At 36.4% G+C, this 23777-nt stretch overlaps 3 protein-coding genes across 3 annotated transcripts in view; 2 read left to right on the top strand and 1 right to left on the bottom strand.

The window, feature by feature from the left end:
- LOC129278152 (pappalysin-1-like) overlaps nucleotides 1-3283 on the top strand; it is a 29072-nt gene extending 25789 nt beyond the window's left edge. Inside the window, exon 19 of the mRNA XM_064110100.1 lies at nucleotides 437-3283. Within this exon, the coding sequence (XP_063966170.1) occupies nucleotides 437-652 (216 nt within the window). The 3' untranslated portion in view covers nucleotides 653-3283. The remainder of the gene's footprint in view (nucleotides 1-436) is intronic.
- A 994-nt stretch (nucleotides 3284-4277) lies between these two features.
- On the bottom strand, nucleotides 4278-22547 carry LOC129278151 (anaphase-promoting complex subunit 2-like). Its single transcript, XM_064110101.1, has 13 exons — nucleotides 22459-22547; nucleotides 17842-18425; nucleotides 17166-17298; nucleotides 16198-16353; nucleotides 15680-15821; nucleotides 14779-14896; nucleotides 14234-14409; nucleotides 12732-12969; nucleotides 11422-11692; nucleotides 8557-8673; nucleotides 7592-7730; nucleotides 6737-6975; nucleotides 4278-6196 (listed from the first exon to the last, which is right to left on the bottom strand). The coding sequence occupies exons 1-13, from the start codon at nucleotides 22531-22533 to the stop codon at nucleotides 5987-5989; spliced, it is 2598 nt and encodes an 865-aa protein (XP_063966171.1). The 5' UTR covers nucleotides 22534-22547; the 3' UTR covers nucleotides 4278-5986.
- Nucleotides 22548-22701: 154 nt separating this feature from the next.
- Nucleotides 22702-23777, top strand: part of LOC135156827 (endoplasmic reticulum transmembrane helix translocase-like) — a 34574-nt gene continuing 33498 nt past the window's right edge. Inside the window, exon 1 of the mRNA XM_064110437.1 lies at nucleotides 22702-23001. Coding sequence (XP_063966507.1) covers nucleotides 22747-23001 — 255 coding nt within the window. The 5' untranslated portion in view covers nucleotides 22702-22746. The remainder of the gene's footprint in view (nucleotides 23002-23777) is intronic.

The following is a 23777-nucleotide window of genomic DNA, read 5'->3' as shown; positions in this document are numbered from 1 at the left end:
GGATAATTAATGTAGTCAATACTGATGCCCGTTTGTACATCTCTTGTAAACTAATTTACTTGAATTAAAGACCACATAAACGTGAAGTAAAAGAAATTAATTCACCCATCTGAAGTGGTGGATCCGTGGACCCTTTTCTTTTTCATTCGGTTGTCTTAAAATTTTGGTGCCTGACCTCACCCTCTCTCCTTTTCAAAAATTATCTTCATTTGCTACTGGTTAACATTCTGTTATCACATGCATTCATTTGAAAGGTCATAATGTGCTTGTGTATGAAATTTTCTAGAATTAATGACACCCCAAGTGTACCTTGCACAGGTAGACTTTGTGTCATCAGCAAATTGATAATCTAACTTTCAGTAAACTTTAACTGAGAGTCTACAATACTTTGATGCTGATGTCGGTAACTTATGTTGCCTTTTCTTAATCTCCCTAGTATTTCATTGGTGATAACGAATGTGAGAGGAGGAACAACAGAGCCTACTGCCTCTGGGACGGAGGGGCTTGCTGCCCCTCTACGGCCCCAACAGGTGAAGTCATTACCTTCCCTGAAAACTGTGGGGAGGGATGTGAATGCCGTGACCCTGATGCCATTGAGAACATCCGCCGTAGCAATGGTTCAGTACGACAGCATAATCGACCGCCAGCCTAGCAGATCCCAATCCAACTCGTCGACTCAGTGGAAGGATGATAAGACAGTCAAAATAACTTTCAATGAGCAGGAATTTTTGTTCATAAAATGTTTTCAAAATGCACAAGAATATTCAGCAATAATTAAAACCATTAATTATAGAATTTAATATTATGATCACCATAACAATAAATAATTAATTAGGGCCTATAATTATTTGAATTAAAATTGAGCTTTTAGATAATAAAAGGGTATCAATTATTTATCAAGATCTTTAATTTGACAACAGGAAGATTATCATTATATGTGAGTGTAATTTTATTTGCATTATACTTTGGTACAATTATTACACAGATGAACTGGTAAACTATGTATTATTAACCCTAAATAGACTGCGATCGTGACAAAAATTGGCAAGCGCGTTACCCATGGCATAATCTATAAAACTATAAGATCAAATTCTGCTAAAAATCTCTTTGCTAATTAATTATGCTAATTTATGCATAAAATTAAAATTTGGCTCTAATTAACTAAATAATGCCCCTAAAATGCTAATTATTGGTTCACAGACTCTTTATAAGAATCTGATCAAATTTATTTCAAAAATTTCAATATCATAATTATTTTCTTGGTGGTCAAAAAAATTTGAACGTTGGATTTATTGCGAAAAATGTCAAGGGGGGGCTGAACCAGACCCCCCCCCCCCCCCCCCGTCTTGTTAAGGTTAAGATTCTTGGAGATAAGTCTACTGTAAACTAGTACTATAATGGTATAAACAGTTGAATAAAATTGGCATCTTGACTCGCAGAAATGATAATTTTTCACTAAATTAAAAAAAATTAAATAAATTGAAATATCAATCTTGCCACAGAATGTTTTAACAATGCATGTCATATAAAACAAAATTCCATTTATTTTTTAAGAACGCTGCTAATGCACAAAAAATACAAGGTCAGTTTTAAGTACACCTATTGCGTACATTTGTATATATTTTTAGAAGATAATTTCATGTATTCTATTTTCTCTGGGAAGTTAATTTTCAACACAAACCCCTAAAACCAACTTGACAGGGGTTTTAACTTGAGATGATTCAAGATAATACTATTAGTATTGTCTCTGAAAAATGAGAGATCACTTGTAAATGTTTATTTCCATATTGAGTTGTTTTATAAGATAGTCCAGAGTTTCTTGAAGTCTTTCATATTCATTTTAATAATATCTTAATTGTAAATACAACTGGAATTATTTTGAGGGCTGTACAAGTTCATTTGGGTGTATAGAGCAGTGGTATGTAGCTAATAGTTGTTATGGGAATGACTTTGAAATATAAACTGTATTTTAATTTTAGTACATGTATTATCATTTTTTATCAAAGAATGTCTTTAGGTTTTACATCACGCTACAGTTTAAAACATAAATATACATTGGATAAGTTTCATAAAATCTTGGTATGTACTAGAATTATTTCACAATGCTCTTGGCTTGCCCAATCGAGATTGTACTCCGTCTCTATGGTACTATTTACCCTATTGAAAATTATTTATAAAAAACTATTCAGTATCTCAGGCTACAGAGGTTCAAAAGCTTTCCATGGGCAATATACTTTCATATTTAAAGATATTTTTTTCTTGGAGATTATTGAGGTAGTTCTATTAACAATTCATTTTCCCCTAATTCATTCTTTCATGCATACTATACATTTATTCATCCATCTATCAAGTCATTCATTCATTCCTTTATTCATCTATCCACAAATCCAACCATTCATATGTTCAACTATTACGTATTCGTTCATTCATTGTTTCATTCATTCATTCATTTGTTCGTTCATTCATTCATTCATTCATCCATCCAACTATCTATTCATTTATCCATTCACACATTCATGAAATACAATACTTTTAGTCCAATCTGCATACTTTACTACATGTATGTCTGAAAAGCCTCAGAAAAATTTCATATCTTTAGAAACAATATGTATCATCAAAAGTAAACCAAAACTTGAACTACTAAAAAAAAAAACAATTCTAATCCATGGTAATTCCATTGAAAAAGAAAATGGTCTTATTGACCATATTTGAGATGTTAGCGAACTTGAGCCTCTTAGGGGATGTCGCAAGAATATATTTGCGATCAATTGCAAATATTCTGTTGCAATGTTACAACAACTGATAGATCAACGTTAGCTGCAGCAAATCAGATGAAACTTCTTGTTTCAAGGTGCAGATTAGCAATCAATTACTAATTTGCAATTAACTACAAGACATGTGATTGATTTAGGGACCAAAAATAAACTTGCAATTGATCGCAAGTTTCTTGCAACAGCCCATTAGTGGCCAGAACCACCAGGAAATAACTAAAGATGCCAGAATATTTTGATTAGACAAAGAGTTGCGGGAGGAGTTATTATACACAAACCATGGTTTGTACCTCTCAACCGTTGCCTATCAGTAAAGAGTTTTTAAATCCAATCATTCATTTGAATAACAACATTCTCGCTCGAGGTAAAATCTACTTTCGTATTGATTTTGTTTTTTATCATTAATATTTTGGAAATTATGTTGAATAGTTATATTTCTAATTCAGTTCATATATCTTCTCAATCTTCTTATTAAACAATAAATTGTGTTCAAAACTGTGGAAGAACTGTTAGCCATGTTTTGTCTTGTGTCACATTTTAGTAGATAATACAGTAGTTGGACATCAGAGTGTGTCTAAAGCCTGTAGTAAAAGTTGAACGCGAATAGATACTAAAATTCAAATCGCATGAATGAATTTTCTCTTTATCAATGACAGCTTATAATTTATTATATTTTTCATAGCTCAGTCATCAAGCCATTGCCTACTGAAACTAGGCGATTTCTGCACAAAGCCTATATACATAATTCAGTAGTCATCATGTCAAATAGTTTTCTTTAAGAATATTTTATCTTGGTGAATTCTAAAGGCAAAAAGAAATCTGCAGTCAATGGCCTGAATTCTTAAGTCTGGTTTAACATATGCCATGGTATATCTCTTTGTTAAAATTATGGGATGCCAAAAATGTCAAATAGCATTTACATTATGTTTCCTATCTTTACCTGGCTCTTTCTTCATGTTTTATGATGAACAGAACTATTTCAGTAATTATTCCCAGTGAGTTATGAATGATTTGAGAGTCAAATGAACTGATAACTTGAAGATGTAGTGTTAGTGATACCTGTCACAATTGGCTATTCATAATAAAACCATGACAATAGACCAGGGGGGCGTTTCATGAAAGGACTTGTCGGACGTTTTATCCGACAAGTCCCATTTTGTCCGACAGTTACCATAGTAACAGTACCTCTCAGCCAATCAACATCAGAGAAAGATGTCAGATCTGACAACTTGTCGGATGAAAATGTTGATGAAACACTCCCCAGGGGAGCATTCCATCAACATTTTTGACCGACAAGTTGTCAAATCTGACAACTTTCCTCAAATTTGATTGGCTGAGAAGCACTGTTACTATGGTAACTGTCAGATAAATTGTAGGATAAAACGTCCAATAACTCCTTTCATGAAACACTCCCCAGAGTTTAAGTTAAACTCGAGTTTGGAATACGGGCCATCATCAAAATGAAGTTTAGTCCACAGAGAAAGAAGAGTTACCAAAGCTAATCTATTAAGTTCATATGCATGATTTTATTCAATATATACAGATTGTTATAACAAAAGCACCACTGGTGCTGCAAAGTGGGTAACAAGTAATGTGACATTCTTTAAATTAGTCATTCAGCTCAAAGAAGCACATTGTATGGCTTGCAGGATAGAATTTACTTCCTACCCTACACTCAAAACTCACAGGGAAAGGTTAATCTGGAATTAGCCAAAAAAGTAATTTTGTCTTTAATAATCAAAATTATAAAAATGAGCTAATCAGAAAGAATACCTCTTTTTCTCCTTAATCAGAAGTCTCTTAGCGCTCTACAGTAATGCAATATAATTACTCTGCTTTAGCAGAGCGGCTATTACGTGCACTGCGTTTCAAGGAATCCTACCAGGTACCCATCCGCCTCACCTGGGTTGAGTGCAGCACAATGTGGAAAACACGCCATGGTGTAGTTGTAAAGATTGACAATAAGTGAGATACAAGGGTTTTTCTGATACCTTTTTTCTTTCTGACTGCTGGAAAATTGCACAATGTGCACATGTCATGCTAGATTAAACCCAAACTTCAAAACATCTTTCTGGATTCTTTAAATCTCTTAACTGAAATTCTTCTTCAGTAAATCAAATAGTTTTACGGGTTACTATCCATTATCTATGAAAATATAAGCCTTAAGCTTAGGATCTGCTTTTTTGATTTTACTCAAACTCTCAAAATTAATTTTGATGACTTATTGTGGGTTTTGGGGTGCAGGTCACATAGAGGTGTATGATCTCCACCAGTGGAAGTAACCGAGAAAAATGACATCTTCAGAAACTAGTTATGCCTTTGTTGTGGAGATCAGTATGTCCAAGGAAGAGAAATAATTTCTGCTACAGTGTACGCTGGTCCTGGGTCACGTAACACAAAGGTTAGTGACTAATTGCTAATCTGAAAGAAAAATTCTGAATGGTTCCCAGTCAGTTTGCTGAGCAAAATGCGCATGCAACGATGATCTTGATAGGCCATTTCATTTTGCGATTTCATAATCATTCTGTTACAGGTCCCTGGTCTCCTTATCTAGAGGCTTTAGAAGCTAATTTCTGTGAACTCTAGATCATAAACATGGTGTAAAACAATTGATTCTACATTTGTTAAAGAAGCCATAAGTCCCATAATTCACTGATAATGGTCTCTACAAGATCTTGGAGAGCTTTTAATAATAATAATAATATGTCCATTTATATAGCGCAGTTATGATGTGCATATACTCAACTGCGCTTAATTACTTGGTATCATATTATTACCACGGCTGTAGCTAAGCCGCCATATTAATAGGCGCTAAAGCGTTCAAGGAATAAATCCTACCGGTACACATTCACCTCACCTGGGTCGAGTGCAGCACAATGTGGATAAATTTCTTGCCGAAGGAAATTACGCCATGGTTGGGATTCGAACCCACGACCCTCTGTTTCAAAGTCAGCAGACTAATCCACTGGACCACAACGCTCCAGTGATCACTGTTGTCATGGAAAGGAACCTGGATGTGCAAAATATCTTCAAAATCATGAAGAAACTAGTTCTAGATTTGCTGAGGGAGGTAACAGGTCCTTAAAGAGCAAACATGATGCGGTTCCAAGACCTTGGAGTCAAGCAGTTGCCAGTGCTTGTTTTTTGTGAACTCCAATGCCACTGCAAAAGGTCTCTGGATTGCAAACATATTAAAAGTCTTTCAGAAGTTAGTACTATCTTTGTTGAGGAAGTCGATAGGTCCCTGCAGAATAAACAAGCTGTTGTTCTCTGACCTTGGTCTCTAGGAGATGTCGAAGCTCGTTTTCTGTGAATTCAGCCGCAGAAGGTCCCTGGATTGCAAACATCTTCAGCATGGAATGGATTCGCTCCAACGGTAAGCTCTCCAGATTCATCAACATACCAGTAATGAAAGACCAGTACATCTGCAATAGGAATGAGAATAGCAATAACAGGCATTACAAGCATACCGTCGATTTTCGCTTCACACTTACGAAATTACACTTAAAAGATGAACAGAAAACTATAATTCAATTAATTCAAGCTTTTAGTACCCCAGCAGAGTAATTAGGAATTGCAAACAAATCAAAATCAAATTAGAAACTTCATAAATCCTGCTCAAGTATCTTAATTTCATAATCCAAATTGGTTGACTAAAGGTTTAAAAGTGAAATACCATGTGATGGTTTTAGTATATAATAGATAAGAATTTAGTTCTTTTAAGGATTTTAGTTTTGTTTGGTTAATTTTCAAAGTATTTGGTGATACCAAATTTTTTAAACATGCCCTTAGTCCCCACTGAAAAATCATTAAGGTAAGCACTGGTCAAAATAAAAACACTAATGACTCAAACTAAATCAATAACGTTATCAGTATTATTATCACTACATGCTATTCATCATCATCGTAAGGAGACTTATTGGCATCCATTTTAGGAAAGGATGGAGCAAGGGGAGTACCAATACCTGCAGATTCTCCTCCTTCTGGTCTTCAACTGATGCAGTCGCAGACTCCGCCTCCTCATCGCTATCAATCATCACCATCTCCTGATTGTGGACGGCGCCTTCTTTTTCTTCAACCAAAACAAAGGTGTCATGTGACTCCTCTTTCAGGAGACCTTGGCTCTGCCAATAGGCTATCTTTCGACGAACAGCGCCCCCAGGCACCTGCATTTTCTCACTGAGTTCCTGGATGGTCCATCTCTCTAAAGAAGATAAACAAACATTTCTGCTATTTTTTGAATAATTAACCCTAAGAATCTTTCTCTGGGACTAGTACCTACATACTAAAATGTATGTACCTACTTGTCTATGTAACTACATGTATCTACCTACCTCTCAATCTATTCATCTATCATAATCCATTAATCATCCATTCTCCCATCCTTCCATTCATCCAATCATCCAACCACCAATCGATCTTTCCATCCATTCATCCATCCTTCCATCAATCCATTCATCCACCCATCCATCCCTGTATCTATCCATCTATCTATCTATCCATCCATCCATCCATCCAACCATCCATTCATCCACCCATCCATCCCTGTATCTATCTATCTATATATCCATCTATCTATCTATCTATCTATCTATCTATCTATCTATCTATCTATCTATCTATCTATCTATCTATCTATCTATCTATCTATCTATCTATCTATCTATCTATCTATCTATCTATCTATCTATCTATATATCCATCCATCCATCCATCCATCCATCCATCCATCCATCCATCCATCCATCCATCCATCCATCCATCCATCCATCCATCCATCCATCCATCCATCCATTCACCCATCAATCCACCCTTCTTACCTTTATCTTGAAAGTGCATAATAATAGTGGCCTGTATTGGAGATACAGTCAGGGTCACTGTCCTATCTCTCAGCTCAATGTCAAGGGTTACTTGGCCAAGATTAGTCTTCCAGTTCAATGTTCTCATTCCCTTCAGAACCTGTAATCACAGCACGGTAACTTCAATGGATGACATCAAATACATGTACCTCATGAAAATTACAAGCTATTCTGGAGGGTTGTCAATACTGTGCATACAACAATGTCAAAATGAAATGTATTTTTTTTTAAACTTTAAATATTAGAGATAATTTTTTCTACTTGCTCTCACATTAAGCTCTATTGTTTTTTGTATCAAATACTTTCCTTTATCTTTTCATTATTAACTGTCACAACACACAGTGATCTTTTTTAATTTCATTTTTTTCTCGCTTTTTCACAATACAAAATATAAAAACTACAATATGTGCTGATAATGATTGAAATTCATTATGGAGAAAAAAAAACAATAGTACAAAGATTTGTTGTTGCAATTTTAGCAATGAAAGATCAATTATATTAGTATAAAATCAGTTAGCACTCCTGGGCCCCGTCTTACAAAGAGTTACGATTGATCCAATCAACCTTAACTCTATGGAAATCCATCAGTGTTATAATTTTTTCCTACGAAAAATTTGCACAATGTCCTTTGTATGCAAAGAAGAGCGCAGTAAATTTTTAAGAAAACAATGAATGCATGAATATACATCATAGCTAGCAAATATTTTGAACAAACATGCATAATAGATGTTGACGTTGCTGGCCGTCCATAATTGCGATTGATTGGATCAATCATAACTCTTTATAAGACGGGGCCCTGGTTACAAAAAGCAGATCAGCAATTAATTGTGAAGACACAATTTCGGAGACCCCAAATAGATTTGCAACTGATTACAAGTTTCTTGCAATATCCTGTAAGTCTGTACAGAAAATTATGTTGTTATTACCTCATATGACTTAGTGTATGTTTCCATCCACTGTTTTATTTCTTGAGGAACTTCAAGCTTTTCTTCTTTCAAATTTGGCCAAAATTGAGCAGACAGAATCATGGTGTTGAAATCCATCTAAAAGAGAAAAATTATCACCATATTAGATTGATACTAATAATAACAAAAAATTAATATGGACATTTGTAATGCGCCTCATAGCACAAAAGAAAAGAAAGGAAATGGAAACACATTAAAGAGGGGTAAGAGTTACATTTATAAGGAAGCTTGTGTGAATAACAGGATTTTTAGTGTTGAATTGTGAAGGATTCCTGTATCTTCTTTGATAGAATGGTTAGATCATATTGGTAAGCAGTATATCATTTTGGTCAGCAGTAAGCTGGGTGAGCTAACAACTATTGCACATCCAAGACAACAATGATATCAATGTAAAATATTTTATATACCAATACACATAAAGAACACCCAAAATCATTCTCATACAATACATAAAAATTAGTGCAATATTTTAGGTTGAAAACACTTAACCCTTACAGTAATAGGCCTACACCCTGGGATTACTGGCCTATTTTGAATTTGTGAGGTCATGACCCCTGAACCCATAATCATGATGAAAATTGGCAACTATAACAGGACATGTAAATGTCTGAGGGCTTGATATATACTATCAGTTCATGTAACACGATTCAAAACAAAGCTCTCAATCAATCCACCACAGAAATCATCTTTAAAGAAGAAACAAACGTGTGGAATGAGCTAGCTTTTTTTGAAACACAATAATGAAAGAATAAGAATCTGAGTAAAATTTGACAAAAAAGAAAGCTATGAGCGTTTGAATGCAAGGAACACTAGTGCTATGGAGGTCCTTCCATTGGCAATGAAAACAAGATCTGTGATGTCCTACCACATGTACAACTCTCTCCTACATGTATGTACACTGAAACTATACCCCAAAACATATATTTTTTGCTCATTCTAGAGATAGGACAAACATTTCATCTATGACATAGTGTTGGGAAACCTGTATTACATGTCCTCTTATGAAAATAAAATGTGATCTCGCGATAGACAAGAAAATTTTATTGAAAATGTATGAAAATAATAGTAAAGTTGTTAATGTAAGACATCACAGATCTTGGAAGTTTTTTTTTCCAGGGACGACCTGCATAGCATAGAGATCTCAATATCCAAATGCTTGTAACTTTGATATTATTCTTGAAATCAGTCTTTCTAAAACTTTCATTGATCTGTTTATCTGATTTTTCTCTGGATTTTAGGATCATGTTGATCCAAGGGTTAAACCCTATGATCAACGGTTTTGTGTAACAGGGCTCAGGAGTTCACTTCACTAGCCTTCATAATTCGTACAATCAACATCCAACGCAATGTCTAAATTCACCTTTTCAGAGTAACACTATACATGTACATTTACCCCAAAGTATGTATTTCATTTGAAAATAAAATCCTTTAAAAACGTCAAATATTCCTAGCTGTTTAGTCATTCTTCTGTATAACATTAAACAACAGAAACATCAGAGCTCATCAATTTAGTACCGTAAGTAACGGTGTATTAACCGCACCCGTGTATTAACCGCACCCCCAACTTTGGACTAAAAAAAAAAAAAAAAAAATCCTTCTCACATTTACATGCATATTTGAGGTACGAAGAAACAAAAACTAAGTTAAAGATTTCAAAGTATTCAAAGAGATTACCGGTATGCGGAAATCTGCTGTTCTTGATCAATTCATCTACAAATGTTAGCAAGAAAGAAAGGTCCCGACAATATTGGCCACTTACACACTCACTCACCTCACAGTGTACACACACACAGCACTGCCGTTCTTGGACATGTACATTGCAAACTTCGATACGGTACCACTACCACGGGCACTACCAGTACATCTTATCAAATTGTGAACTGTGTCTTTCACATTTCTTGCATCACAACCTCACAATCACTTTCAGAATTTGTCTAGCATTCGATGGCTTAGCATGAATTTTGGATATGGGATTACAGGAAGGTTCAAGAATCAAAGAAATTGGCATTTTTTCCACTTGTTTTACGGCTTCGTGCCGTCTCTCTCATACGTGGTGCACGGTGTACATAGTATCTTATGAAAAGCAAACAGGAAAGAAAAAAATAAGCTGGCGCGAAACGGGACTTTGAGGGGTAAAAATGAATAGCGCCAGCTTAAGTCGCACTAAAACCACAATACAACGCAAGCTAGCTCTCGGCTCTTGCTCAGCTGTGACAAATTATTACCGAGAATGCTTGGCGTCTCTTTGAACTTAGCCAGGGAACTTCGCTGCTTTGAATCGAGAATAAAGTCGAAATTAGTGTCATGAAGGTGGGTGCATTTGTTATGGACACTATTTGATTAAGATCGTAATAATCGCTTCCCATTACCCGCGGCTCATACCCCTCTAAACGACATTGCCCTGGGCGGCTACGCCCGGCCACTCGATGTGTTGTGAACTGGCAGACTTCTTACATGTTCGGGAGGGGTTACGCGGGCGGGCTCAGACCCGTCACCGTGGATAAACCGCACCCCCGACTTTTGCTTATATCCCGCCGAGAAAAAGGTGCGGTTAATACACCGTTACTTACGGTACATAGGGCCTCTCTAAAGCTACTGGATCCTTTTAATGTACACATGCAATGGCCAGCCTCATGAAAATAAAATATAATTAAGACTTCTTTTCATGAACTCAGAGCATTTCACGAAACAAACTGTCAGTGATTTTCACAGACAGTTTGGTTCTGAGCCAATCAGATGCAAGGATTTCAGTAGCTTATAACATATAGTCAGTGAAAACCACCAACTATTTGTTTCATGAAATGCTTCCTACATGTAGATCCTTACCTCGTCAGGACTAGGCAGAGTTGGAGCACTAACTTCTTCGTTCTCCTTATCCTCTCCTCCATCGACCGCATCCTCTGATTGTTCTCCACCGTTCTCCTCCTTCTCTTTATCTCTCTCAACCGCACCTCCTGCAACAGCTCCTAACCTAACGGCTCCTCCTTCTTCATCCACTTCGGCTCCTTCTTCTGCTGCTCTCTTCTCCTCCTGCTCCTTCCTTTTCTCCTCCTCTTTCCTTCTCTTCTCCTTCTCGCTCAAAACATGGGCATTGCACCTATAGAAATGGATACAGATCAAGTTTAATCCATAGGCGAAATTGAGAAATGATGGCCCTATCATGAAATTTGCCACCTCCTTTCCTGCGTGAGTGCTTGCTTTGTGTACAAAGTCTATGTGGAACTGTCAAGCTGTCACCAGCAATGACTAAATAAATGACATGGAATGGAAAGGTGACAAATTTCATGTCAGAAATGGCTTCCACTATTAAGTCTAGTCTTTGCATAACATATCATCGGTGACACAACATTTGCACCAGTGAAAATTGCTACAGGCTTTATTTCATCTGAGATGTATGGTTAGGGTTAGCACTGTGATAGGGTGTAGGTTAAGGTAGGGTATAGTGTTAAAATCCTGGCTTGAAGTTTGTCGTTCGATTAGTGAGAGGAATTTATAGCTGATTAACTTGCTGGAGGAAATGTAATGGAACAGAATTACCTGTAGTTTTATGGGATAATATGAATAATTTTCTTTCTGGTGTTGACAATGTGTTTCCTTGCATTTTCCTTCATAACTACAGTTTTGATACTGGTAAATCTATCCATATTTAGAATGCGTATTGAAGAAATACCCAATATGGCGTGTTGCAGGAAAGTAGTCCTTTGATTTGACACAAATTTGCAGTTGATTTGTGTTCAATTGCAACTCCGCTTTGTTGCAACGCCCCATTATGCTTTATTTTGGGACATACCCATGACTTGTAATTGAACATTAAAGTTTCTTGTAATGCCTAGAAGTAATAAACTGAACGTTACCTTACAAACTGAAGGCAACCTTAGCATTTTGAATTTCATTACATTTTTATTTTTATGTAATGAAAGTACTGAAAATAAAGGGTTATATGACTGATTGAATCCGATGACTGTTGTCATATTAATCTGAAAAAAATTATACACTGTGTACGTCTTAAGTGCCTCATAACTAACTGATTATCATTATTATGGAATGAAGTTACTGAAAATAACATTTGTAATATCATAAATGGCAACATGGTGCAAGATTCAACGCTAAAAAACTACCTTCTTGAAAATATTCACCTCTTAGAGTCGGCCACATCTTTCAGCATAACCTCACACTGGTGGAGCTGTGACTCGCCAAATCGGAGCTTTAAAAGCTCCAGGTTACGTAGCTCCCTCGCCGTATCGTAGCTGAAGCTCGAGAGGATACGATCAGCGAGCAGGTTGCGATACTCATTGACAAATAGCTCACGGCTCCCATAGATGTTGACCAACGTGCTGATTATGTCCGACGTTCTTCTGCTTTTGGATGTTTGACCTTGATAGAAATATTAAAACCACATTTATTACACTACATAATATCTATAAATCGCAAATTTCCATATTTATTTCTGGGGAGCGTTTCATGAAAGGACTTGTCAGACATTTTATCCGACAAGTCCTATTCTATCCCAAATTTACTATGGTAACAGTGCCTCTCTGCCTCTCGGCCAATCATAATCAAGGAAAGTTGTCAGACCTGATAACTTGTCGGACAAAAATGTTGATGAAATGCCCCCCCCCCCCAGACACTATGTCTCAATCTGCCCCTCAAATCCATCAGAATGGGCAAAATGTCTAAGTTGCCAACAATGGAGTTGAAGCCTATCTTTATCATTGGTAAATCCTCACAAAAGTGCATGTCACCATTCCATTTCATACCAGATTATAAGCATGTTCCCAAACACGGTTGTGGAGGATATAATCTAAATATTTCTTTTATCGGATAAATTTACCAAGTTTACACCAGATTTTAATTCAATCACATGCCATATCAAAATAGAATATCTGTGTAACAAGGTTCCCACTGAAATTTGCAAACAGAATTCCATGACTAAATTGCTGCTTTCCATGACTTCCTTTCTGGCACGGTTTCCAAAATCAGACACGTTAGGATAGCCTCCACCCTATCTCCCCTCATGACCATCAATTATAATAGCAGAGTATAAGAGTTGCGAGACATGACAAACTAGAAAGCTGCCATAGCCAAAAGGTAAATGCAATTCCATGACTTTTCCATGTAATGACCAAAATCCCCTTCCCATGACTTTTCACAAATTTTCTAAATTCCCTGATTTTCCCCTGACTTTCCATGACCACAAATTTTTCCAGGATTTTCCATGACTGTGGGAATCCTGGTGTAATTTTGTGTTGCTTATTTTCTCAAGCATAGAATGGGCTGAAAATTTCAGGATATAATCTTTGTTCAGAAGCTTTCTAACATCCAATTACTAAATATGTAAAATATGTGCTCAAATTTATAACATTACCAAGAGAGTGTGTTAGATTAAAGTTTAAATCCCAATGGCCGGATAAAAATGCCTTATTTAATGGGTAAAAAATGCATTCAATGACTACTACGCTTCTGTAATATTGTAATGTTTAATGATACTTGAATACAGTTCACATTACTGACACTTTACCAAAACTAAAGACATGCTTTACCAAGCCACCATTAAAATCTATTTCCCATTTTTTTTTGCATTTTTCGTGATTCGATATGACATCAAGATGGAATGTAAAGGAATGTCAAACATACTTACTTGGGTCAGCATCAATGGGATCTGGTTGCCAGTCATAAGGATTAGCTTCCTCTGTCCCTGTTGAAGCTCCATCTTCTACATTGACCGGCTGAGCTTTAACCAGTTCGTCTGCCAACTCATTAGAGCTATCATCCGTCAGACTGGACACGATACATCTCACTGTGTCCTCTCGTGTCCTGTCATTTTTTAGAGAGTAAAAAAATTATGATCTATTCCGTTGCAAATCACTCTGGATGTAATTTCAATGTGTTGGACATGATTTATAATTTTTAGAGAAGAATTATTTTTAAAAAGATCAATGGGTATATAACACAAGTCAGATACACTGGAAGAAAATGGATAAATCAACTAGCAAACAAGATATATACATGTATGCCAAACACATCACCATATTACCAACACCACAATAAATATACATCCAATCCTAATGACAATGTCATCTTTATGGTTGCTAAATTATCCCTCTTTATCTAAATTAACTCTTTGTTTGGGTGGAATTTCCTTTTCAAAAGGTAACAATGAAACTTGAGCAATGTATGTCATACCTGAGGTACTTGCGTATGGGTTCACACACAAGTTCCAGAACGATGCCGGAGGGATCAAGCACTCGCAATGCTCTTATGGATGATATGTACTGGGTTAAGATATCAGTTGTGTTCACACCTACATGAAAATGAGTGAAAGAAACAGTAAAAAAATATATCTTATAATTTTGTTTGGCACCAACTGTTCCTGAGAGGCAAAGGCAAATGTATCACTGCGACCTGTGGGTCTCTCCTCCTGATGTAATTGAGGTTGTGGATGTGCAGAAGAATCCCTGGTGTAGTGGGGTTTGTTCTGCACACCCACAACTTAATATAAGCTCATGAATGAGATCATTCAAAGCAATCCTTGATTCAGGAATTCTTTAGTAAGGCAGAGCTTAAATCAATCTAAGTCCATGGACTGCCCATGATATCCCTCTTATTGACCTTGGAGATTTGTTGAGCCCTCTTAAAATAGATAGCGCCATCTCGAGTCCTCAACTACACATACCTGGCCAGTTTCCTGACCCATAATGCTAGTGTAGTCTAGTAATATAGACCCACTTGAATGATAACATGCTAGTTTACTACTCAATACATTTATACTGCAATAATTATGTTATCAAGTACATGTAGCAAAACAATTACTTTTCCTCTCAAAACATTTTAGTTTCTCTATACAAATACAATTATAGGTCAGTTTATTCTCTGTAGTATTTAGATATCTGTTTTTATAATACACAGTCAATGAGAGACCACACACAGTTCATTCCCCCTTTAAAATGTTATTTTGTTTTACATTTGCCTTGTTATAAAGAAATATGCCAAATATTAAATGATCTCACCCTAAAAATATCACAAAATAAGGCCTAAAAGGGATTTCTTACTGCAGAACATTTTTGTTACATGGGAGCTTTCTTACCCGGATGTAGAAGCCTGTTCTCGAAGGCACTTCTTAGAGACTGGACCAGTTTTTTTCTCAAGTCGGTCTTCTCTAGACAACTCTTCAGGTCATTCAAAGCACTCATTGAATCCGGGAATTCCACAATAATATTAAAGAGCTCCTGCAAATGTCAATTTAAAAAAATCAAATTCAGCACATATGTTTTTTTTTTTAATGACCTGTTACACTGCATAAAGTGATCTTTAAAGATATTGCTTAGAAGTGGAAGAGGTGGCACTTTGGAAATTTAACTACTTATCAGCTAAGGTGAAAATGATATTGATGATAAATTAACGGTATACATTCAAATTAGTGGTGGGTGAAAATATCTATAACATAACTAGAGCTGTAAGGATTGCATTTGTTACTTGTATATTTATGTCACCTCAGTAAATAATACAAAAAGAAGTGAAATGTTGGTTGAGTGATGAACCATTTCGCAAGTACAATGTATTTTACCCCAACTCTGTAGAATTAATCAGAGAAGAATCTAATACCTGAATTCTCAGTTCAGCTAACGTCTGATACAAGTAGTACTGTAGCCTCTCCTTCCATTGTTGAAGGGACTGTGACAATACAGGGCTTTGGGGGCGCTCTGCATTCTTTCCAAAGAAAACGAGATGTAACCATCCCATCACTTTGTTGTCTAACCACTGAAAGCAAGATATTAAAGGAAGATTATTGATTCTGATACAAGATTTTTACAACTAAGTTTATTCAATTGATGATGAGGTTACTACTGCTGCTAACTGATATTGATATTGATGATGATGATAATGATGATGATGATTATAATGATGATGATGAAATTTATGATGATGGTGGTGATGATGATAATAATGATTATGATGATGATGATGAATGATGATGATTATCAGTATGATGATGAATGATGATGGTGATGACGACGATGATGATGATGGTGATGATGACGACGATAATTACGACGATGATGGTGGTGATGATGATGATATTCTGAGTTTACATACAAGAGAAGAGCACTTAAAGTACACAAGCAATGTTGAAGTTTCTTAATTAAGAATTTGAGAAGAGTTTAAGAAGTAGACTCATAATCAGTTATTAATTTGTTTTACTACATGTACTTGTACATGTAAGAAAACATTTATACCTTAGTCAGCAACTAAACAAACCAATGGATTTACATCCTCTCTGCGATACACAATGACAATGATCACTACCTTAATACCAAAGGGCCCCAGTGCATCAATTTGGTTTTAGACCTGGGTAACCTAGGTTGTTTAATACAAAGCTTAGCAATGATTACTGATTTTGTGATCAATTGTATCAATCATGACAGTGTGTGAAATTAATCCATCAATTGCGATCAACTGCTCAGCTTTGTGTTAGGTTTACAAAGCCACTACTTGACCAACGCAATACAACATGTCCTTGAACAGATTATGGATTTGCAAGTGAAATGTAAAGTAGCTGAAGGACCACTCACACTTTCTAGCAAAGAAATGAAAGATGTCTCAAACTCTCCGGCACATTGCTGGTCCACATGATGTGTGATCTTCTGATGAATGATAGAGGTGACAGGTTCACCGCAAACTCTCTCAAGCAACCCTAAGGAATACCTAAGAGAGGAGTCATAACTTGAGGATTATTCAAACATACAAATCACTGGTTAAAATTATAAAATTTGATGTCAAATTGACATCTTCGGGGGGGGGGGGGGGGGATCGGCCCCATTGAGTGTTCTATCATTATGGGGGAACTGTAAGAAACTTACGTTCAATTGCAAATCAAATGAAAGATCCAAATACAAACTTAATGCAAGAAAGTTGAGTTGCTATGCTATTAAACTCAAATCAATTACAAAACAAAGGATTGTGATTTACACTTGATTAGGTACTGAATGTTAATTTCATGCAACACCCCGTTAGCTAATATTGAACCATTAAAATATTTTCTTTTTGCTTATTTACCAAATATACATGAATTTTTGTATAAATTTGAAATGTATGCATACAACCTCTTACATAAGACTAACTAAACAGTTCACACACAACTAGCTCTCAATCATCAAGATGTCAGGTCATGGAAAGGGGGAAAGAATCTCAGAAACCATAATCAGTTTCTACAAGACAACATCCAACATATCATCAAGAAATACTTACAACTGTGCATTTATTTGATGAAAAGCTGATAGGGTATCAGAGTGAGAAGGTGCTGTTGTGTGTTCTGAGTCTCTTCCCTCCTCCTGCTCCTCCTCCTCATCATCCTTCTCAATGTCTGTACTCTCATCCATATCCATCTCACTATCATCGCTCGTTCTGATTCGCTCATTCTTGCCATCACTGTCACTAAACGCCTTGAAGACGGATGAGTATACAGTTTTCACGACTTCAGAAAAGTGCATTGGAGTGCGATAGAAGAGAAGTGCCTTCACAAGAACATCAAAGCGCTCTTTAAGATCCTGACCCTCAACGGAAAGGTAGCCAGTAAGCAGATTGAGACTGTTGGTGTATGGAATGAGAGAGGAGTGGAGAATGTTTATTCCACGGGTGAGGCAATCCAAGCAGAGCGTTGTGGACGAAGTGTCGTCAATCTTGAAGGTTGACCAGTAGTTTGGCGCAATCCTGCTCTGTAGATCTTGCTGGAAGGTCTCCATGAACCATTCCGTAACAAGGGTCCCTAATCCTTGGTCCTGCAGGAACTCCATCGCCGGCTTGATCCTTGCATCCCTCCCATCATCATCATCCTGTAAATGGAAAAAAAAAGTCATTAGCACTCCTCAGGAAGTATTTATTTTTAATTCTCTCTATGAGCAGCACTTGCCATTTAGTTCATTGTTTGTTTTCTTAAAGGGAATTTTCTTCTTTTTATATACAAGGTCTAGATCTATCATCTACAGACCATCAACAGAGATGCGTGGCCAATATGGGAAACAATCTCCCATATTTGCTTTACAAAAGAAAACAAGATACTGCATCATTACCAAGGCAATTTTCTCCCAAACATAATTTTGTCTAAGATTGAGGTCATATTAGAATAACTGTCTTCGGGGGATTTTTTTTTAAAATTTCATGTCTGTTTCAGTCTACAGTCACGTCAGAAACCCATTCGCATTTCACTTGAAGTCTGCAACCACCTTGTCTATTTGCAACACAACACTTAAAAAAAAGTATTTTGACAATAATATGGATCTATTCAATAACAGAAATACTTTTCTTTCATTATAATCTTGGTGAATATTTTTGTGTTGTTGTTCAACGGTGAGCTCCAGTGCCGGCCTCACAGAAACGTTGTTAGCCTTACATAGCGCTAACAGTAAGCCCAGTCACATCTTTCAGATTGTGAAGTCAAAATATTTATTTGTGTTTACAAGTAATGTATTGTTGTAACATTTGCCATCGCTACCACATAACCAGTTGAAACAGGGCCTCTGTTAGCGCATTGTTAGTGCTAACAAGACGCACATCCTCTGATATGCATCTTGTAGCTTGGCGAAGGACAAAAGAGAACAAGATGGCGACGTAAACATTGGCAAGGTTTTCCCCAGTCTTCTCGCGATATTTCTCTCGTTTTTTTTAATGAATTTTTTGTTCAACAAGTTGAATGCCTCTGGCGGTCTCACCTGCATCACGCGATTCAATATAGCAGCAGTGCTGACTTTGAAAAACAACCTTTTAATAATTATTCACAAAAAGAACCCATTCATATGATACAATACTACGTTCATTGACATTTGACCTTGATGTGACCTAAAACTTGTCAGTGATACTTGATTACCCCTATATCCACATTTTATACAGTTATATAAACTTTGAAAGTTATGACAGCAATCTAATAATTACCTCTAAAATGGCCAAAGTTCAATGACCTTAAATGACCTTTGAGTTTGGTCATGTGAACTCTTATGTCTACGTTTTATGAACTAGACCAATAAAATTACAGAGTTATGATGGTAATTTGACAACAAATACCCCCAACATGGCCAATATCCATTGACCTTTGACCTTGGTCATGTGACCTGAAACTCGCACAAGATGTTCAGTGATACTTGGTTACTCTCATGTCCACGTTTTATGATCTAGACCAATACACTTACAGAGATATGGTAATTCAACAAAAAAAAAAAACATGGCCAAAGTTCATTGACCCTAAATGACCTTTGAATTTGGTCATGTGACCTGAAACTCACTGAGATGTTCACTGATACTTGACGACTCTTATGTCCAAGATTCATGAGTCAGATCCATAAACTTTCAAAGTTATGATGGTAATTCAACAGATACCCCCATTATGGCCAAAGTTCATTGACCTTTGACCTTGGTCATGTGACCTGAAAGGCGCACAGGATGTTCAGTGATACTTGATTACTCTTATGTCCAAGTTTTATGAACTAGACCAATATACTTTCAAAGTTATGATGGTAATTCAACAAATACCCCTAATTTGGCCAAAGTTCATTGACCCTAAATGAGCTTTGACCTTAATCATGTGACCTGAAACTTGCACAGGATGTTCAGTGATACTTGATTACTATTATGTCCAAGTTTCATGAATCAGATCCATAAACTTTCAAAGTTATGATGGTAATTCAACAGATACCCCCAACTTGGCCAAAGTTCATTGGCCCTAAATGACCTTTGACCTTGGTCATGTGATGTGAAACTCATGCAGGATGTTCAGTAATACTTGATTAACCTTATGGCCAAGTTTGATGAACTAGGTCCATATATTTTCTAAGTTATGTTGACATTTCAAAAACTTAACCTTAGGTTAAGATTTTGATGTTGATTCCCCCGACATGGTCTAAGTTCATTGACCCTAAATGACCTTTGACCTTAGTCATGTGACATGAAACTCAGGCAGGATGTTCAGTAATACTTGATTAACCTTATGGCCAAGTTTCATGAACTAGGTCCATATACTTTCTAAGTTATGCTGTCATTTCAAAAACTTAACCTTTGGTTAAGATTTGGGGTTGACGTCTCCGCCGTCGGAAAAGCGGCGCCTATAGTCTCACTCTGCTATGCAGGTGAGACAAAAATGGAATCAATATCGTATAAATGTCGGAAATGAAGTTGTATCCCATTTACATGATTTAAGGCTAGATCTTAGAAGGAAAGTAGGAATTCTGGGGGCGAAAATTTCAATTTTTTTTGTGGTACAAGCACATGAATGGGACGCAATCCCCGACTCCGTGGAGAGCACACGTTAGTGAATGATTTTTACTCTCTAGGAGCCTCCTGGCTATGTCCACCCTCCACACACGTTAATCAGTTGTTTTTAAAAACCAGTAAAAGTAATCTCAAAGGAATGATCGGAAGCACTAATACAGGATTACCTACTTCTTCTGTACAATGATGATGATGATTTAATTATCTTTGCCACGGCATCACATCAGTCTTTGTCCTTGTTTAAAGTTAAGCGGCCTTGCCCAGCCCTTGCCAAGGATATTAATTAAGTCTACGTCTACGCATCTGGGGCAGAGTTGGGCTCAATAACTTTCTTCAATTACAATTACCAATTACTTTTATCAATTACAATTTCAATTACTTTTAATAAAGTCATAAATGAAATCAATTCATATTTTAAATGTAGTGCCACCCATTTCAACATAATTATAAGTTAGAGAGAAACTGACATGAAGGTTTTATTAGTTTAGAGAGCATTGATCCTGCCTATTGCTCTGTTTCAATTGAAATTCTCAATAAAATGTAGATCTGCATGCTTTCTTCATATGTAGAAATCATAATGTACAACATGTAAACTTGACTTTGAGTCGTGCAAAGGGCGGATCCAGCTTTCACCTATAGGGGAGGGGGCAGTAAAAAAAGTATTTTTCATCCACATTTTTCGCAATCACCCACTTAAAGCTGATTTTTTTTTTTTTTGAGGGGGGTAGGCTATTCCAAATTTAAGTATACAGATTTAACATCTAACATTTATTGTTACAAACAAATGAGGCCACTGCATGAAATTATAATATAAGAAATGTAGCTTTGCTAATATGAAAAATTACATAGTTTGATTTCTCAATTCTTGTTGGAACCTATGAGTATGACCTTTTGCAAAATTTCTCAAATATTTCAAATGGTCAAGTGTCTCCTCTTTCCTCTACATATTAATGGGAAAGGATAGGCCTACAGTTGCATGCAAAAGATATTACTTTTATAGCTATGGGAAAAGAGAAATAAGCAATCCAGAGTAAATTAAATAATAAAGTAAGTAGATCTAGGCCTAATAAAGACAATGTAATTGAAAGTAGATCTAATCATAAGCCCGGATTAAAAGTAATCGACAGTAATTGAAGTCAAACAATTTTTCAATTACTAACTTATTACTTTCCCTAGTTTGGCTTTAGATCTAGATCTAATTCATGAATTGCTTTGCTTTGTAAAAATTGTAATTGAGCCCAACCCTGATCTGGGGCCTAGCTATAGTAGATCATAGTTGTTTTTAAATCATTCATCATAAATATGGAACTCGGGGCTCTTGACTCAAGTTTAGAAGTTGAGTCTTGGCTGGCAGAGTACGCAGCCGGCAGAAGATAAGCTCGTCCGCACAGCCACAGCTCAGCCCGGTCGCTCCCCCATACAGCCCGACCCCGAAGATGAGCCCGAGCTCTTCCATGTCTAAGTTCTGGCAGGATTTTATCAAGTGACATTTAAGCCATTGTTTGATCACAATTTATATCTTTCTACAACAATTCAATCAAATAATCTCACACAATTACTAGATATCATGTAATTATCTACGATAAAATACGATTTCATTGGTCTCACCGTATGGAAAGTGATGTTTGAGAGACATTTTGTGACTTCATCCCAAGCTAAATTGACTGAAGTATATGCAGCCATATTCAAACCAATCAGAAATTGGCGCTCAGTCTATATTATGAAGCAATCAAAATTTCAAGTAAATAATTCATAAACTATATTTTCAGATTGAAAATAATATATATATTCTTTAGTATTTTTTGAGAATGACAAATTGATCAATATATTGGTATTAAAAAAATAAAATCTAATCATATTAACAAGTGAATTGTAATCATTGTACCTTTTTCCAATATGGCACCTTCCATGGAAGAAAAAATTGAGAGTGTCACCTCATATAATTTGCGGCCCTTAGTCCTCCATGGATATATTTTCCCATTTATATTTATATACATTGCATGGCTATATCTTTTGGTGGTTGCCTATGGGGTCAGTGAATATTTGGAAGCTGGATTGATCGTTTTAGCAGCCATAGGATGTGTCCAAATTTTGGTCTGCTTGTTCTGCCATTGGTCAATACACGTGAGGTGTTCGCTCACATGCAGGAAGGTACGTAAATCAACGAGCTCTGCCTCGCCGCCGGAGGAGCCCGGCGCCGGTTGGGGCCGCGGCGCGGCAGGGCTTTCAATCTGCGACGGCCGACGGGAGAAATCTTGGGGCCGATTGCACGAAAGGGTCTTTCCAAGGACCGTCTTTCGTGTCGCCCATCTTTTATGATACGCCATGTGAAACGCATTTCAAATAAATTATCTGCAAATAGGCCTATATTTTATTTGTCCGTTAAAATAAACAAAATATTTGTTTATAAAATGATCTGATATCTCATGAAATTTTATAAAATTTGATTTAAAAGCAAGCTTACGAATTTTATTTGTTCATCATAAATTTCAGAAACACCACCCTGCTTATAGCGCATCATAAAAGATGGGCGACACGAAAGACGGTCCTTGGAAAGACCCTTTCGTGCAATCGGCCCCTGGACGGTAACTGAAAACTATCTGCGCATGTGCGACCGACCTAATTATCACTAACCAGCAAGCGCAAGCTGTACTTTGTAGTGGATTGTATTATCGAACACTTTTCTATGAATTCAATCATATCAAACACATTATTGTCATAAAATTCATCAATCTTTCACCATACTCATAAAAAAATATATAGATACACAATTACCGTACCTACAAAATATAAATATGTAAAAATTTTGCTAAAATCTTTTTTCTTTTTTACGATATTAGCTTCCAATCAGTACAGGTGCACGGCCAATATGGGAGACTCTCTCCAATGTGGAAGATAATCTCCCATATTAGAGACTTGCTTTGCAA

This window comes from Lytechinus pictus, chromosome 15 (genome assembly GCF_037042905.1).
Source record: "Lytechinus pictus isolate F3 Inbred chromosome 15, Lp3.0, whole genome shotgun sequence".
NCBI lineage: Eukaryota > Metazoa > Echinodermata > Echinoidea > Temnopleuroida > Toxopneustidae > Lytechinus > Lytechinus pictus.
Note: the sequence above shows the minus strand (reverse complement) of the source record. Positions and strands in the feature narration are given on the sequence as shown.